This window comes from Amblyomma americanum, chromosome 1 (assembly GCF_052857255.1).
Source record: "Amblyomma americanum isolate KBUSLIRL-KWMA chromosome 1, ASM5285725v1, whole genome shotgun sequence".
In the NCBI taxonomy this organism is placed as follows: Eukaryota; Metazoa; Arthropoda; class Arachnida; order Ixodida; family Ixodidae; genus Amblyomma; species Amblyomma americanum.
The window spans coordinates 193,979,523-193,996,792 of NC_135497.1; the positions used below are offsets into that span (position 1 = coordinate 193,979,523).

The 17,270-nt window shown below is 45.4% G+C and overlaps 1 protein-coding gene across 1 annotated transcript in view; it reads left to right on the forward strand.

Moving 5' to 3' along the window:
- vir (VIR_N domain-containing protein) overlaps positions 1-17,270 on the forward strand; it is a 254,787-nt gene that overhangs the window by 184,121 nt on the left and 53,396 nt on the right. The window contains 6 exon segments of the mRNA XM_077648167.1: positions 3,536-3,696; positions 8,213-8,477; positions 10,418-10,514; positions 11,210-11,364; positions 13,329-13,450; positions 15,311-15,375. Of these exon segments, the coding sequence (XP_077504293.1) occupies positions 3,536-3,696; positions 8,213-8,477; positions 10,418-10,514; positions 11,210-11,364; positions 13,329-13,450; positions 15,311-15,375 (865 nt within the window).

The window sequence follows — 17,270 nt, forward strand, 5'->3', positions numbered from 1 at the left end:
TTACTCGCGGTCTGATAGAGGAATATACGATCAGAAAAAGTAGTAGTGAAAGCTTGGTTTGTTTTATGAAGTTTAACGTCCCAAAGCTTTTCAGGTTATGGGGTATATTGTAGTGGAGGGCTGTGGATAACTTTGACCACCTGGGGTTCTTTAACCTGCACTGGCATTAATTAGTATGCGTGTTTCTATCATTTCACCTCTGTCGAAACGCGACCGCCGCAGTTGGAATCGAACCCACGTATTTCAGGTCAGCAGCCGAGTACCATAACCACTGTGCCACCGCAGTGGCTGGGTAGCAAAGGTGGCAGCCAGTCATCCATCGTGGACAGCTAGATGCAATTCGTGGATGCTACGTGAGCTGTAATGGCGCGCTACTTTGGGTCCTGTCTCCTGCTCGTTTGTTTTCTTTCTTCATTAGGTGCAGTGTAAATATTCTGTGACATCCATAGTAATATTTCGTCCACGCGTGTCTTCGTCCCACTTCTGTTTACGAACACCGTTTCTTCTGCGTTGCATGTTCGCAAACTAGTCCAACTTCAACTATACTGTTCCATGACCTCAAGTGGCAGTCCTGCTGGCGCATCGAGTTCTGCCGACCCAGGCGGCAGCCTCTGCATGCCGGGACTCTCACCGTATCACACGAAAATGACAGCAACGAAAGTTCTGCAGTATCACAAGCTTCCCGTGCAAGTTCAAAAATGATCGGCGCCCTCTCGTGAGCGTAAAAGAAAGCTCGCATGATCGTTGATTGGCTGCGCTTTCCCCCTGGTCCGCCCACAAGGTTAGCCCCACCTATGGCTGCGTCAAAAGGACGTAGCAGCAAAGCAAACTGGTTCCAAGTGAACTGTTTTGTCGGCCCCAGGCATAAGTTCCAGTGGTGCGATGGGTATTGCGCACGATTTGCTCGCTGAGTGGCTTGTTGAGTCCGCGACCATGGCATAGCAAATAAAATACGACCTCCAGCTCATGCTTGATAACTTTGCAACGCATCATATTTTGCCCTTTTCTGGCTGTAATCACAACGTTCTCGCCACCAAGTGCCGAGTGCAGGATTCAGCCACCAGAAATACTTTAGGTGTCACTTATGTGCTCCAGATATCCTATCATCAGTGCATCATCTACCTCATGCTGATAGCAGTTCACATACCAAATAGCGATGTTCCAATTCGGATGTCTTTATTTGCTGCTGTGGGACTGACTATGGATAGCGTCAGGAAGTGCTTCCATAAAGCATGCTTTATGCACCAAGGAACGACTGAGAGCACTGATGAACATTCTCGTGATTAGACGCATGTGGATTTGTAACAAGGTGTTGCTGATACACAATTGGCCGAACATGATTTCGCCTGAGATTACTTCATTGGTGCGGATCATGACGTAGGCATCGCTAAGACATGCACTGGCGAAGCTATTGCACGCAAAGTACAACCGCTGCCTGACTGCCAAGAATCTGGTGATGATGACAAGAAGGCCAACGAGTAACTAGTTGCTGTTAACGCTTTAACCACGATTAGTTATATCCTGTGCTTCAAGCAGCTTAACTGTTGGCACTTAAGACATTGGCGAGGAATATGAAGTATGACTGGTCTTGATGGCTTGGAAATCACCGTGGTGTGGTCTCCTTTGAAGAAGCCGACACGCATAACGAACTTTATAAAAATTAACGGCAGTTTCTCATGAATTTCGCATTTCTGGCTTCAAAAAGAGAAATCCACATACTACGAACTTCTGATACAACGAATGCAATCTGCGCGACTGGCTAGTTCATTACAAGTGGGCTCAACTGCATAATATTTGAACAGGTGAGATATAGTGCCACGTATAAGCCAACTCCGAATAAAAGCCGACCTTCCCAACTAGCAGCCCTCACTGGGGAAAAAAAAAGTTGACTCCAAATATAAATCAACGCTCCTTCCTTCCTGCTCAAAGCAACTGGCACATAATGGTGCAAATGCAAGGCCAGCAGTCGGTGGCAAAATAGTGCACCTTCCTTCCTTCAACATTTGCGTGTGGCCCTGGTGACTAGCCTGGTAAGCGATGAGCCAAACTGCAAACAGTCTTGCAGTTTTGGATTCCAGAGTGATGTAACTCTGGAAGTGAGGCATGCTCTGGAGGTGATTCACGCTCTAGGGGTCACTGATTGCAAACACTAAATTTGCTCTCATGCTATGTACCAGTTGTCTGGGAAAGCGACCACCAGAGAGAGAATTCTTATTCTCAGAACTGAATCGCAGACACATAAACATTTTTTTTTTTTTGATAAATGGACCTTCATGCATCCTGACAGTAATGGGCACCTGTACAGGGTGCTTGCTACCCACAGCTGATCAGTAACTACCTTATGCCCCTGTCTCATGGGCAGTTTGAATGCCCACTCAGTCAGCGGACGTCGAACTTAATATAGAGTGGCCGGTGCCACACAGCAGTATTCACTGATAACTGAACTCAGTGGGGATGCATTAAGTGCAGGTTTGGGATTGACTGTTGCAATCTCAAGGGCCCTTGAGAGCAGCCTTCCAATTATTAAACATTGAAAATAAATGTGATATAGAAGCCCAAACAAGTAAAAAAAATCTTTGATTTAATTACAAAAATTTTAAACTACAATAACCAGTTCAAAAATTAATTTTTGTTCGGCAGTCAGAGTGACAGCTCTACAAACTGTCTAGTGGTCAAATGTATACAAACCGATGCTGTTCTTGCGAGACGTGCCATGTCGATTTGTCCATTTTTGCCTCTTAGCATGCTTTGTGGCAACCAAAGCCAAGAAGTGCGCCACAGGTGTGTGTTGCAACAGTAGTGGCTACGAATGTGACAAAAGTTGGTCACTGATCTGTGGTAGCTTTGCCGGCAAATAGTGAATGCTTCTGAGGTGAAGTGCGCATCACTGCCCATCATTGGCCTGACATCGCTGTCTGTGTATTGTGCCGAGCTGAAGTATTTGAATTGCTTTTTCCAAACAAACTTTAAATTGATAACAGCACTTCAGTTTACACCTCGTTTTATTACTGCTTCACTTTGTGTTTTTACTCATTGTTGCTACCCCTAGCACCGTCTTTTGGATCGTATGCTCACTTCTCAATGATCATTGAAGTTGGTTGTGTGGCAGCGGTGTATCTGGATGGCCATAGAAAATTTCAGTGGCCATCGGCTCAATGGGCATTGAGAGTGCCTGTGTGATAGGGGCATTAGACCCCACAAATAGGTCGACTTCGTGCATAGGACAGCATTCCCAGTTTGGGATGGCCATTTTTGTAAAAAAAAATTAAAGGTTGACTTATACGCAGCAATATACAGTAGGATTTTTCATGATTTTTTTTTTGTTTGTATACATTTTATTTCCAATATATGATTCCCTTTTAAGCAGGCTAGATTGAGCACAAGAATGTTATGTGTATTAACATTAAGGTGACTGCATTTTGACAAAGCAGATACTTTATGTTGTGATTCTGTTGCCTTGCAGGTGTAAATTTTTGGCTATGCCTAATTGTCATTATCCTCTTCTTTCTTTCTTTGTCCACTACCTGACCACCAGCTCGTGAATGCTCTACCATCAAAGGAGCAGCTCAATACAATATGCTCATCTCTAGTTCAACACCTGACAAATTCTTCTCACAGCTATAGCACTGTGGTACTGGCACTGCGCATATTGATCATGCTGACAGAGCACGACTTTGGTTTTTATGCTGTAAAGACGTAAGTACATTTTTTCTCTATGTATGTGGTTTAGCTTTCAGTACCCATTGTCCATTAATAATGTGTGAATAGAAATGTATGCACAAGAAATTTTTTTTCTTCGAGTCAAAGAGGAAAGAAGAGTGTCTCTTGAACTGTAGAAAACATGTATAAGATTGAATTGCAAGTTTTGGTGAGTTACTTTTTTTACTATTGACCGTATTTACACTATTGTAAGTCGGCACGAATGTAAGTTGACCCCCCTCACATCACATTTCTGAAAAAAACAACAACTTGGAGGTCGTTTACACTTGGCCTTTAATAAAAGAACCATATAGCAATATCCTTCGGCCTCCGTTTATTGCCTGCTGCTATCTGCTGCCGCGCGCAGGAGCGCCCGCGGGCACATTCCAAAACAAAATTGTATTAGTCACTGGACTACTCGTCCACACTTGCGCCATCGTCCTCACTAGCGCTGCCGTCGCGATTGCTGCTGTGGTCCCACAGCTCGTCGTTCTAACATCGTCGTGCAGCGAAATCCCGCGCTTCGCAAACAGCCACATCATGACATGACGTAGAGCAACTGAAAATTTTGCCTGGCTGCACCTGCCATGCCTGATCACCCATTGCGAACGTCGAACATGCTGCCCGGTGCGCAGTTGTTCGTTTCTTTGGCGTAAAGAATGACAGCCATCTCGAATGTAGCCGTGAACGAGTGCTGGTCGCTTACCGGACCTGGAGCACAAATGACGAATGACGGCGCACTACATTAAAAACTTGTGAAACACTGCCGGCAGTAGTGAAACGCGGCCGGCAGTAGAGAAACTATTCGTGAGTGGCATCGGCTCTTCCGTCGGCTACCGACACTCCCTGGCGCAACTGCGGTTTCTGTTCGCGGTGCTGCCGCGATTGGAACAGCTGCCCTTCCATCTACTATTGACGCTCCCTTGAGCGCCTAGTGCGCGGTAGAAAGTAAGCAAAAAAAAGCTTGGATGACGCCCATTAAGAGTAGAATGCGAATGCGTTATTGGGCTGCCGTGGCTTATCAGCAGACGCAATCTGCAGCCAAGTGGGGGGAGTGCGCTTGTGCGGTTTGCTGCTTATCGACAGCCACCCTCGGCCGCCTCGTGCGGGGTGGGGATGCCGGTTCTCTGCGTTGACTTAGCAGCTGCTCAAGGCCAGCACCAAGAGCGATGCGACGGAGCCGCCCAGCAGAAATGCAACCACACTGTAGCATGCCTGATATCTCGTTTGCCTCGCCTTTATTTATGGTGCGATGCTTTGGTTTCGATTTTAGGTAGACCCCCTCCACTTCGGATTTTCAAATTTTGAAAAATAGGTCGACTTACAATCGTGTAAATATGTTAATTGGGACACTCAGTAAACTGAACAGTGAATATGTCAAACTTGATTTGCCACAAAGTGTGCTGTCATTTGAAATGCTAAAATTTTGTTATTTGTACTGTTTCCAGCTTGCAGATCAAATCTGCATTGGCTAAATATGACTGAGCCACAGCTTTAAGGCCAACCTACATGCTTTTGCAAATTTTATGCGGCAAAAAATATAATGCGGCATGCTGCTGGCATATATCACTATCCAGGCAGGTTGAATGTCTGGCTGCCGCAGCAATGCTGGCAGTGTGCACCATGGCCTCTTGGTGAAAAAGATGTGGCAATGGGCATTTTCTTCCTTTCTTTTTAAATTTCAGCAGTAGCATGCAAGTAGAAAAAACAGGAAAGAAAAGTGTGTTGGGCATTAGCGTTGTGCATAATTCAGGAATTCAGCTTCACCTCGTGATTTCCCCAAACATGGCACCAGTGGTCTTCAGTGAGACAGGGATAAAAAGCTAAACACGCCTGCTACTGCCTCACAATTGAATAAGTTGTCACGGTAACCGCCAAGACATCCCCGCTTTATAAAACAAACGGACTATGCTTACATACCTTATTTACTTGCATAATTTTCACACCCCTAATTTATTACCCAGATTTATAAAAGGAAACGTTTACTTGGATACTTTGCACGCCCTTCTGTGCAAGCATACCAGCATGCATGCAGATGCACGCAGGGCAGGCTTCAGAAGATCGGCACGGCCGCAACGCCGCATGCGGCTGTGAAAGTTGAATGAGTGTTGTTAAAAAAAGTCAGTAATTCGTTTGTTAATTGGTTCTGGTAATGAAAAGTCATTTGTGTCGTTTACCCGGCAGCAGTTGCTTTCCCGTATGAGCGGCTGCAAGAGCAAACTTACGGTAACCTTCGGAGCATGCATCGCAGCAGAACCCGAAACTGCTGAACCGTTGGCAGTTCTGTTTGCTGCTACTCAGCCGGGCTGCATGCAAGGGCATCATTTTATCTCCTTGTATCTCCGTTTGCCTCTGACTGCTGGCTTCGCGACTATATCATTCCACATTTATTGCTTTGGGCTGCGCATGCGCCGTCATGCCGTCACGCTGGGAACTACATAACGTGGGTCTGGGGCAGGTGTGGGCAGATGAGTAGACTTGCGTTTGGAGAACTTTCTTTAGGCCAGCGAGGGGCACGAGTTGCGGGGTTGACTTGTATGCGGCAATATATATCGTATACAGTGCATGTCACAAAAAAACAAGAGTTTTTTAGGACGTGTTCGCGAAATCCCAGCGTAATTTGCACACCTCCTTTTTGAAGCCTTAATTTTAGGAAAAAAGGATGCGCAAATTGCGCTAGTAAATATAGTATTTTGTTTTTGGAATTGACAGATCTGCCATTAAAGGGCACATGTAGCAGCCTGAGGCCCATTTCACATGCTGTGATATTTACCTCCTGACGGTGCGATTTCCATCAGTCTGCGACAGGAGCGAGCATTGGTCTAGCTGCATACGGCTTGTGGTGGATTTTCGTGTGGAATTCAATCGCAGCATCGGTGTGCTTGCTCTGGTACTGATCAGTGGGGATCACAGTGGCATCATGTGATGTGCGGTCGCATGGAAGGAGTTGCCACAGCAGGAGAAAAACTGCGACACAGGTGTTGTTTATGTCATTCTGCTTTCATGCGGAATGAAGTATGTTGGCGAAACGGGCCATTGCATAAACAAAAGGCTAGGAGAGCACGCTAATGACTGTAGCTACATCACGCATTCAGGAAAGCTGGCGACTCATTGCCATTGCTGCAAAAATTACAAGCCTCTGTTCAGAAGAACCATGATAATTTCGCATTCCAATAACAAAACAGAGAGAGAGATCGCAGAAGCTTTTGAGATCAAATCCTCCAGGGCCGAAAGGTGTATCAGCAATGTGACTTTGTCGTTGTCTAATAAAGACGTTGACATGCTTAGGCTGTCGCTCTGAGTGTGTTGTGTGGATCTGGTTACGATTGCTTATACCATTATGTTATTTCCTTTCTTTGTTTGCCACTGGTGACGCTCACGTCTTGTGTATAAAAGATTGCCTGTTTTCACCATTAAAACCAGTTGTAAGTTCGCGTGCTGTGTTGGTGTTGTTGTTGTGTCTCTATTTTTGTAAAAAGTTAAGCGCGTCGAACCATCATGAACAACCTACTAGGCCCAATTCTTGCCATTTCACCTGCAGCTGCTTTGTTGTGCGCGGCAAGACGATCGTGGTGTGTTGTCTCGTTTTGTAAAAAGTTAAGCGCATTGAACCATCATGAACAACCTACTAGGCAGACGCCCTTTCAAGTGCGGTCGACTGCAGCGCCGCCGCCGCATCTTTCTACCACTTGAGGCCCTCTGCCGGCGGAGGCAGTCGTGCCACTAGAACCATTCTAGTTCACGATACTCTGGGTATGCATTGCATGGGAAAGCACTCGCTGAGAATTGCAAGGCGACATCACTAACTATGTCGAATATTTTCACTGTAGTCGCAGCATGTGAAACGGGCCCGAGACTCTCTACCGCTCATTAAAGGTGTATAAAAATCTTAATTTTTCGTTTCCTTTGTAGTTATTCATAAGCCATTATCATGCATGGATCGTAGCCATAGCTCGGCTGTTGAAACCAAAACGTGTGAGAGAAGAAATTCAGTTGTAAGTTATTTAGCTGTCCTAGGCAAATACCACTTGGTCATCCATGCATAGTAATGTCTTATGCATCATTAAAAAGAAGAAAACATGCAACTGAAATTGGGTGTCTCTACTTACTAGTGCTTCAAATTTTTGAAAGCAGTCAAATTTGAGAGCGGTGGTGTCACAGAGCCTTATTCCTGTATCTTCTGTTACTTGTGCACTAGCCAATTATAGTTTGACTTTGATCACAACACAATTCTTGGTCAAATTTACACTTGGTGAAGGCCAGAGGTGCACTTCGCATTGTACCCTTCTTTCACGGTACATGCCATTTTAATAAGTATGTGCATAATAAAGATCTTAATGTTAATGCAGGTTTGTGGGAATAGCATTCTCGAAATCAATAGGACGAACTGAGCCACTTGTACATAAATGAGTGAGTGAGTATGAGAGGATTGAGCATTGCCGGAACATTTAATGGTGGATTGTTGTGTCTCCTCAGTGTGCCTTTGTTGGCCATTTGTGTGCTGTGCGTACAGAGCGCTGGACAAGGAAGAGCTGAGCCTATGGTTCCTGTTTGAGCGTTTGAGCACGAGCTTCAGCAAGGACAGCTCGGACTTCCTGTCAACGCTGTCTGCATCAGTGCAGCTGCTTCGCACGCTGAGCAGTGTGGAGGGTGTCGTATCCCTGGGGCAGCTTCGCACTTTGCACCTGAGTGCTGCAGATATGGCTGCTCATCTGGCCTGGGAGAGGAGAGATGAGAAAGAGTCGCATCCACTACTGAGGCTGGAGAAGATGCTGATGGTGTGTACTTTTTCCTTGCGCTTCTTTCTGCCTGATTTAGAAATCTGCTATGTGTGCTTGCTGAACACAGAGCCCAATGCCACTGGTTTGCTTAGCAGCCCTAAGTGGTTTCTTAGCTCATAGTGCTTGAATGTTGAGGGAGTGGATTGGTTTATGCAGGCTCTCACTCAGCTAGCTTGGGTCTAGAAGATGTGTAGCTGCCCACTGCATAGCATATATATATATAAAGGACACCATGTCGGGTTCATTTATGTACCAACATGGTGCATTGAAGGCTTTAGATGCAGAGTCAACAAGAACTGGTTTACTTTCTGACAGTGTACCATTGTGGCTATGATAGTGTTGAGCACACTTGTCTAGGGAAAACTACAAGGTACCAAACACATATGCTAACAAATGCCACTCTGGTGTGCTTGCGTATAACCCCTAGAAGCCTTCATACCTTCTGCACGGAACGAATGAGAAAAGTTCGAACGCTGAAGCATGCTCTATATTATTTGGAGACACTTGTACGTGTACAGTACAAACAAGGACTGTGTGGTTGTTGCACCTTATGGTCTAAGGTTTTTGCGAAAGTCACTAAACTGCACGTGACTAAGCAAGGCTGGTCATTTAGGGTCCTCCTTGTTCCACCGAATGTGGCACACAGAGGTCCACCATCCTAGTAGAACAGAGCTTGGAAAGCAGACTGGAGCTGAATGTGCACTACTGTGCTCTTCTAGCAGGATAGAGGAAGGGTGGGAGAGGAAGAGGAGTAGGGAAGGCTACAAGACTAGCTTCTCCTGCGCTGTTTTCACACAGCTCTTGTCAGAGAGGGCAAGTGCATTATTGTCGTTTACAGTCAAAGCTTATTAATTCAACCCCCGTTAATTCGCAATGCCGGATAATTTGAACTGCCGGCTCGGTCCCGGCCAACACCTATCTATGGTATCACACACTCGCTAATTCAGACACTATATGTCTCACACCGTTTAATTCAAACGAGCTCCCGAAGGAGACCACGTTGAGGTGTGGCCGGCGTGGCAAGGAGTCTTGTCGAAATAGCCCCACTTAAAACCAGAGTTCCATGCTGCAGTCGCCCTTGCGCCTCTGATGTGCATGCGATGGCAGGCGTGATGACGAGTGAATGGCTTCCACCTCCAAGAACAGTCCTACCACTTTGCTTCTGTTTCGTTTTTCTGAGCGCGCTAGCCTGCAGCGACGGTGGTTCGACCAGCCAGCATCTACCAGCCAACCTAATCCTGCTGAGCACCATTTCGGATGCTGACTGGCTCGTCACTGGTGTTTTCCTTCCCTTTCTTTTTTTTTTCATCTTGCCGGTTCAATGCCACTGAGCCATTTTCTTCGCTTCTGTCTGCATGGTTTCGTTCTCCAGCGCAGTGAAACTGCATGCTCCTCACGTGCCGTTTGTTGTCTGTGCAGTGAAGCCTACCCACATGTGATGGTGCTGCTTATGATGGGTGTGATGCAATAGGGTTGGAGTTTGACCGAATTGCATCGTGAAGGATGCGGGAGGCTCTTATGATTTTGGAGCAGTTCTGCTTCGATGCTCCCAATAGTATGCACGCAATAAAGCATTGATGGGAACGTGAAAAATGGTGATTGCTGTCCCAGTCTGATCTCGAAATTGGGCAACCATCACCAGTCTTTCACCAAATATATTTATTGTGGTGCAAGCAGTTTTTGACAGCTATTTTCGGGTTCATTCGATAATTCAAACTTTCAGATAATTGAAGATTTTTTTCGGTCTCTTGAAATTTGAATTAATGAGCTTTTGCTGTATAGTTGTGTAATGTTTGCCCATAACAAGTATTACATCAGTTTGCTTTTCATGAATGCACTTCTGCTGTTACATTTGGGTGGCCATTTAAATAGCAGACATATTACTTCTTTCCTTATTATTTTTGTCTGCTGCTGAATGAAGTATCGTTAATTTGTAGGACTATTCAGGAGAAGAAGAAGCCCTCGAGAGTCTGCTGAATGGCATTACAAATCAGGTGGAGTTACTTGGAAAGGCAGCATCGACACCTGAGAAAGGCAGGTCACATTTTTTTCTGTATTATACTAATTTTTTTATTTTTCTTCTGGCTTAAAGGGCAACTCCGGCATTTTTTCTACCTTATCTGATTTTACTGAAACTTTCACGGTCAGTTTTCTGCAGCTTTCTGGTCCTTTGTGCCATGTTTTGCAGCGGGGTGGTGTTCTGTTGCAGCACAAATGAATTTAAAATTTCTTGTTTCATGTCCTCAGTTGGGGAAGTTTCTATGGGCAAACTTGCACGTGTGGCTCACTGGACACATGGCCATCGATATTCGTTCTGTGTTTGTTGAAGGACAAAATTTTTAGCTGGCTTTTGGTCATTACAGACAAATAATACCCTAACTCTCACTTACAGTGGCTAGTTTAGCCAATTAACGCACACACAATAGGTTTTGTGACAGTATCCATGACGTCCTAGGACGGTCTGTTGTGACGTTATTGTTTGGTAGAAACCCACTTTTGGTTTTTATTTTTTGTATTTTTAAATACTTGTACTTAGTATTTCGAAAAACGATGTTTTGGACTGGAGCGAGAGGACTCTAAGGAAGGTGATGTGCTTATCAATTCAAAGTTTGCAAAAAACCCCGAAGTTGGCCTTTAAACAGAAAAAAAAAAAATGGAAAGGGCTGCTTTAATCTTTAATCTAATCTTTTGTTTCAGTAATGTGCCTCTTTGCTTTTTCTTTGCTACAGAGATTGCTGAACCTGTGCTTCCTGCTCAGGATGGGTTGTCAGCTCAGTTTGCCTCCAGAACTGTTTACGTGCTCGCGGAAGTGGATGAGCGGCGACTCAGCCCAACTTATTGGCTTTCTGCTGTTCTTGAAGACGCGGAGGAAGAACCAGACCAGGTTTTGACTACTGTCTTCTCATACCTAAAGAATGAGAAAGGAAATGGCAGTTATGGCCTGCTTGAAACAGTATGGGCATCATTTTTAGTATATTTGGTAGGCATTTGCGAATATTCGATAATTTCGAATATTCATTTGAAAAGTAAAGTGTTCAAATTCGATTTGAGCCGAATGTTTGGTATTCGAAATCTCGACGTATTTGTCTGATGTGAATAACATTTTGGAACTCTTGCTGCCTGTGGTTTCGGTTCGGCATACTTCCTCCAGGATGGCACTGTGGCATGTGCGCCACCAAAGCCCAATACCGCACCACGTGCCTACGCTCCCACACATATGCCGGAGCCGGTCTGCACATGCTTGGGGCAACAGATGTAAACAGGCAGAAGCGCAGAGCCCAGATTGTACTTGCCAGGTGTCTATGGCTGCGCCGTAACTGGCATGGTGGTGTGCATCAGTAGAGAGATTTAGCATAGCACAATCTGCTTCCACATGCTGACATTGTGCGAGCACTGATTGGTATGATGGAGCAGGCGTGCAAACAGCTGCCCGGCTCCTGGCGCATTGTGGTGTCCTCAAGGTGATCTGCACATGTGCAGTGGTTTCCCGTGGAAGTGGATTGTGCTATTCTAAATTGCTCTTAATTGGAGGACACATGACTTCCATAAAGCGAGTCTGAGCTGACTGCAGCTGCTGCAACCGCTCTTCTCCGCGTGAAATTCGCTAAACAAGCGCAACGGCACGAGCAAGAAGGGGAGCTAGCATGAGACACATGAGATGGCTGCTCTTTTCTGATGCTTACGCGGGGTGGCATTGGGCCCGCGATACGTACGCCTAGCAGGTGTCATGGAGTCACCGCTTAAAAGCAAGAGCTGCACAATGACGCAGTCTCAATTAAGGGCAGTAGTTTGAGGCCCCACATGTAGCTCTCACACCCCACAGATACATCGGCACCGCACGTAGGTAGGCTCCCCAAATGTCTGATGGCCATTTTTGCAGATAGTCTACACAGCTTCAATGAATGCGACAAAGCTTCAGTGCATTTTCTCTTTTTTTTTCAGGTAATGAATGGTCTTGTGTGTTCAAAAAATGCATGATTTTGAAAATGCCTATAGTGCTGTTCAACCTTTTTTTGCATGCCAGACAGAAGTATTCGAAATATTCGCTTCAAAATTATTCAAAGAAAATACTATTGGCTTCGAACCAAGAAACCACTATTTGCACTTACCTAGTATTTGGAGCCAACTTCAAGTAACACGCAATATACACTGTGTAGTGTGCATTATGCTGGATAGGCCTCCGCTATCCTCTGAGCCCAATCCAAGATCTTGTCCTGGAGATCAGGCACTGGGCTGCGCAGGGCAGTCTCCGACTGCTCCTTTGAATGAAAATTGAGGGATTTGGGTTGGGGGTGACGAACACAGCCCCACATGGTGTGGTCAAGGTTGGCTCTGGCTGGGCAGAAATTACAAGTTGAGAAGGGATAAATAGCTGGGTGGGTGGGGTGGCGGAGGGCAAGAGTGGGAAAATTGCTAGTCTGAAGCTGAAACCACAGAATCTCGCAATACCGTGAGTTTTTGCGGTGTGGATAGGGGTATGCAAGGCGACTGAGGCAGTAATGGCGACATGTCATGAAAGGAGAGGCGGCGGTCCTGCACAGTAAGCGGGGCCACGTGGCCAAAGGTGGACTTCATGGCCGGCGCAAAACATGCGAGTAAAAGGTTCTTTTTTTAAAGAAATCGGGGTGAAAAATTGGGGGTGCGCAAATTACGTGAGTAAATATGGTACAATATTCTCAGCTCTCTACTCTTGTCTGCTACATTGTTAGCAGCCTTATCTATAGTATTTTATTCCTTGGGTTTACTCCTAAAGTGCTTGCAAATGTGCTGAAAGGGCAAAATCTGATGGCAGCTGTTAGTGTGTCTAAAAACTGCACTCCAGAATGAGAGCAGTTTCTCTCTACTTAGCAGGTGGAGGTTGATCTGGTGTCTCTGATGGAGCGTACGCTGCCTGACTTCAACCTGAAGAGCGAGTTGGAGAAGCTGGTTCTCCCTGGAAATGAGGGTGTTGACATCACCAAGTCACCACTGTGAGTGCTGCTTGTAGTTAGCCTATACAGCTGCCCACATAAGTTTTCAAAGCATGTTATGATGGAAGAAAGCTGATTTTGTTAGCAGCATAAGTATGCCATATTAGTGTGCTGTTTTGTACAGTCTTGGTCAAACGTCTTAAGGCCAAAGGCTTTTCGCTTCAGCCGCATAACAGCCATTACGGCACTATTAAAGACCAAATGACCTTGAAATGCTAGCAGAAGGTTTCTTGTTAGGGTAGGGAAGCTTCCTGCTTGACTTGTGTTTTGAATGATCCACTACACGAAGCATTCTAGGAGCATTAATTTCGCTGCAGCTGAATGCTGTAGCCTTAAGGCTTTTGACCAAGAGTGTACTTCTTTTGAAAGGCGTATTGGTCGCCGAAGGTTTGACTGTCACAAAAGACTGAACTGTAAACAATATAAAACAAGATGGGGAGGCGTAGCTAGCCGAGCACAAGAGTAAACGCCATGCCATCAGCTCCCATGCATGCTCCGTCAGTTGCTAGGGGCAGCCGCTGAGGAGACCAGTGCTGACACAGCATGGCAAGACCTTTAACCTTTTCCTTTTTATGTTATTTTGCTTTTGTGTGTAGAATGGAGCTGAGGCGGCAATTCTGAAAAATGAAGAAACAAGCTTTCTGCCAAGCGAGAGGTTGCGCCACAAAGAAACCTGGGTTAAAAAAATGCCATTTTTCTATTGTTTCAATCACCACCGTGGTTGATAAAACATTTTTTTTTCTTTTGTACTTCCTTGTAAATTTCAGCAATGAAACGTCGAGGCAGCATAGAAAGTCCATGGTATGTGAGGGTAGCGCAAAACGGGACAAGGGACAAAGAAAGACGCACACAACACAGGCGACAAAGAAAGACACACACAACACAGGGGCCTGTGTTGTGTGCATCTTTCTTTGTCCCTTGTCCCGTTTTGCGCTACCCTCTCATACCATGGAACACTGTTACCAACTTGCCCAAGTTTCTACCCTCGTGAAGCATAGAAACTGAGCCATACAACTGGGTACTTTGATTTTTAGAAAACCGAATTTTCCCCCATATTTTGTGATTTCAAAGCCCGGTCCCCTTTAAGCCCTAAGGCCACTGCCACCTCAGCAAGGCTTGAATGTGCGAGGGACTCCCCTTTTTTCTATTTTTTCCTTTGTTTCAAGAGTGGCACATGGACCCTTCAAGTACCACTTAGCTGAGTTGCCATAGTTTGAAATTGGTACTGAGGTTTGGCCGCCGGGGTGTCTTAGTGGTTATGGTGCTTGGCTGCTGACCTGAAAGACGCGGGTTCGACGCCAGCCGCGGCGGTCAAATTTCGATGGAGGCGAAATTCAAGAGGCTCGTGTGCTGTGCGATTTCAGTGCACGTTAAAGAACCCCAGGTGGTCGAAATTTCCGGAGTCCTTCACTATGGTGTCCCTCATAGCCTGAGTCACTTTGGGACGTTAAACCCACATAAAAACAAACCAAGCTACTGAGGTTTATCTTAATCAAGAAGTACGTGTGTCGTGGCTCACATTGAGTGTTTTTTTTTTTTAATCCGAGTCTGTGGAAGGCAAACCAAAGATTGCTAGACTTTTCTCTCTCATAAAATTTGGCTTAACTGAAGTCTTTGTGCAAAGACCAGTAAATTTGCCAGAAGTTTGTACTTTGTGAATATGCAAAAGGTATGGCACACAGCTGCTAGGTAAATTGTCTCATGCAGCTAAGTCTGCAACATAAAGTGGTAATCGAAGTTCACTTCAGATAGAATCTCTTTTCAAGGGATTTTTCCGGGTTAAAAATTATCGATGTCTGATTCGTAGGCTTTGCTACACTGAATGCTTGCTGCTTTCTGATTTTTCTTTCTCTATTTCAGGGGAAGCAAGCGCAAGTTGCTGATGGGACCAGATGGCTCGGAGCCCAGTACTAAGAAACCATTCAGTGCGTGCAGTTTTTTATTTATGCTAGGGGTAGTTGGCTCAGTGGGCATGTCATGCCATGATTTTCATTGCACTGCTATTGTGTTGCCTCATGCTGTGTTGTGAAGCAAAGCATTGGCACCTAACTCATAAAGTAATGAGATTTGGAGCATTTTTGACAAGTGTATAAGTGTATGGCAGCGTGCAGAAAGCCTGCCACTGAGATTTTGGTGAAAAAACTATCATATTGAATGTAATACTTTTTTTTTTACCGAAAGTAAAAGTGAAAGTCGCTGCTTGCCTTACAGTTTAATCTTGAGAAGAGGCAGGAGGAGGCAGACTATTCCGTATTTACTGTTGTGTTGGTTGACACGTTGTATTGGTCGACCGCCACCTTTGGGAAAAGGGAAAAAAGTTAAAATGTTTTGTAGGTCAACCAATGGAGGCTCCAAGCTGCAAACATTCAACCAAGGGAACTGGCATCACACATCACTTTTGAAGCAGCGGCGGTGCGTTGAGAAACTCATCCTTAAGGACTACGCACTTGCGCACCAAGTAAAATTTCGACGCTTCACCTCAAGGAACGTACGATAGAACATGCAAGATGCGAAGGCCTTCATTTTGTTCTGTTGAAGTTAAGCTGACACCCTCAACATCTTTAGCACTGCCAATGTTGCATGTTAACGGTAGTAATCATCGTCAGATATGCTCGGTGGTCCTGCTTCTTTCCTCGTTAATGGCACGTGATGCACTTTTTAGTGACATTGAACTCGCGTGCTGCCATGCAATATTTTGATGGCTGCATGCTGAAGACAATAGCTCTTTTAAATGCTGCCAAGAACTGTCACAGGCATTTCAGAAGTGTGACTCGCCATGCAGTTGAGCGACTGGGAGAAGTGTCGTTTTTACGAGGCCTCTGAGCGCACAGTCGATAGTGAAAACACAGCAGACTCTCTGCTTACCGTATTTACTCGCGTAATTTGTGCAGTTTTTTTCTTTCATTAAGGCATTAAAAAGGGGGCGTGCAAATTTTGCGCACGCGTCCTAAAAAAACTCTACGTATGTTATAGCACGCATATACACAGTATATTGCTGCCTATATGTTGGCTCACACCCCTTGCTGGCCAAAAAAGAAAAAGAAAAAGAACAGTTAACTCCAAATATAAGATGCATACCCCCTCCCACCCTGCCACACGTTATGTAGTTCCCTGCAGGATGGCATGGCAGTGTGTGCACAGCTGAAAGCAATAAGTGTGCAAGGATACTCGCCACTGCATCCTTAGTACCCATTTCATGGCTGCATTTTATTTTAGTTTTTTTTTCCACCTCTTCCACGCTGCTCTCCTTCAGTCTTTATCTCCCAAATTCCCCTCCCTACGCAGAGTAGCATGCCAGCGATATTGAAACGCCGGGTAAATTCTCTGTTTCTTCATTAAAGAGTCTCTCTCTCTCTCTCTAGAAGCAAATGAGAATAAAAGGCTATAAAATGGCACTCTCGCGTGCAGCCCCTGCCTAACTAGCGGCAAACCAAACAGCAAACGGTTGGGTAGTTTCAGATTTCAGCACTGGCCAGAGGTTACCGGAAGTTTACTCTTGCAACTGTCAGTCCAGGAAAGTGACCGCCATCGCAAGCAAGCCGGGTAAATGGCATGCAGTTCATTCCCTTGCCACTCGCTCCTCTTGCAGCCACACACGGTGACGCAGTGACGCTAGTCTTTCCAGGCCTGCCTTGTGCTCACCAATGTGCAAGCTAGTGGTCTGGCAGTGGCAGTAGTAGTAAAATGTGCGAGTAAAAGATTTTTTTTATGAACTCGGATAATAAACTAGGGCAGTGCAAATCACACTAGTAAATATGGTATCTTAATATCGGACTTGTCTAAGAATCAGCTGTTTTGAGAAAGGGGGGACGTGTGAAAC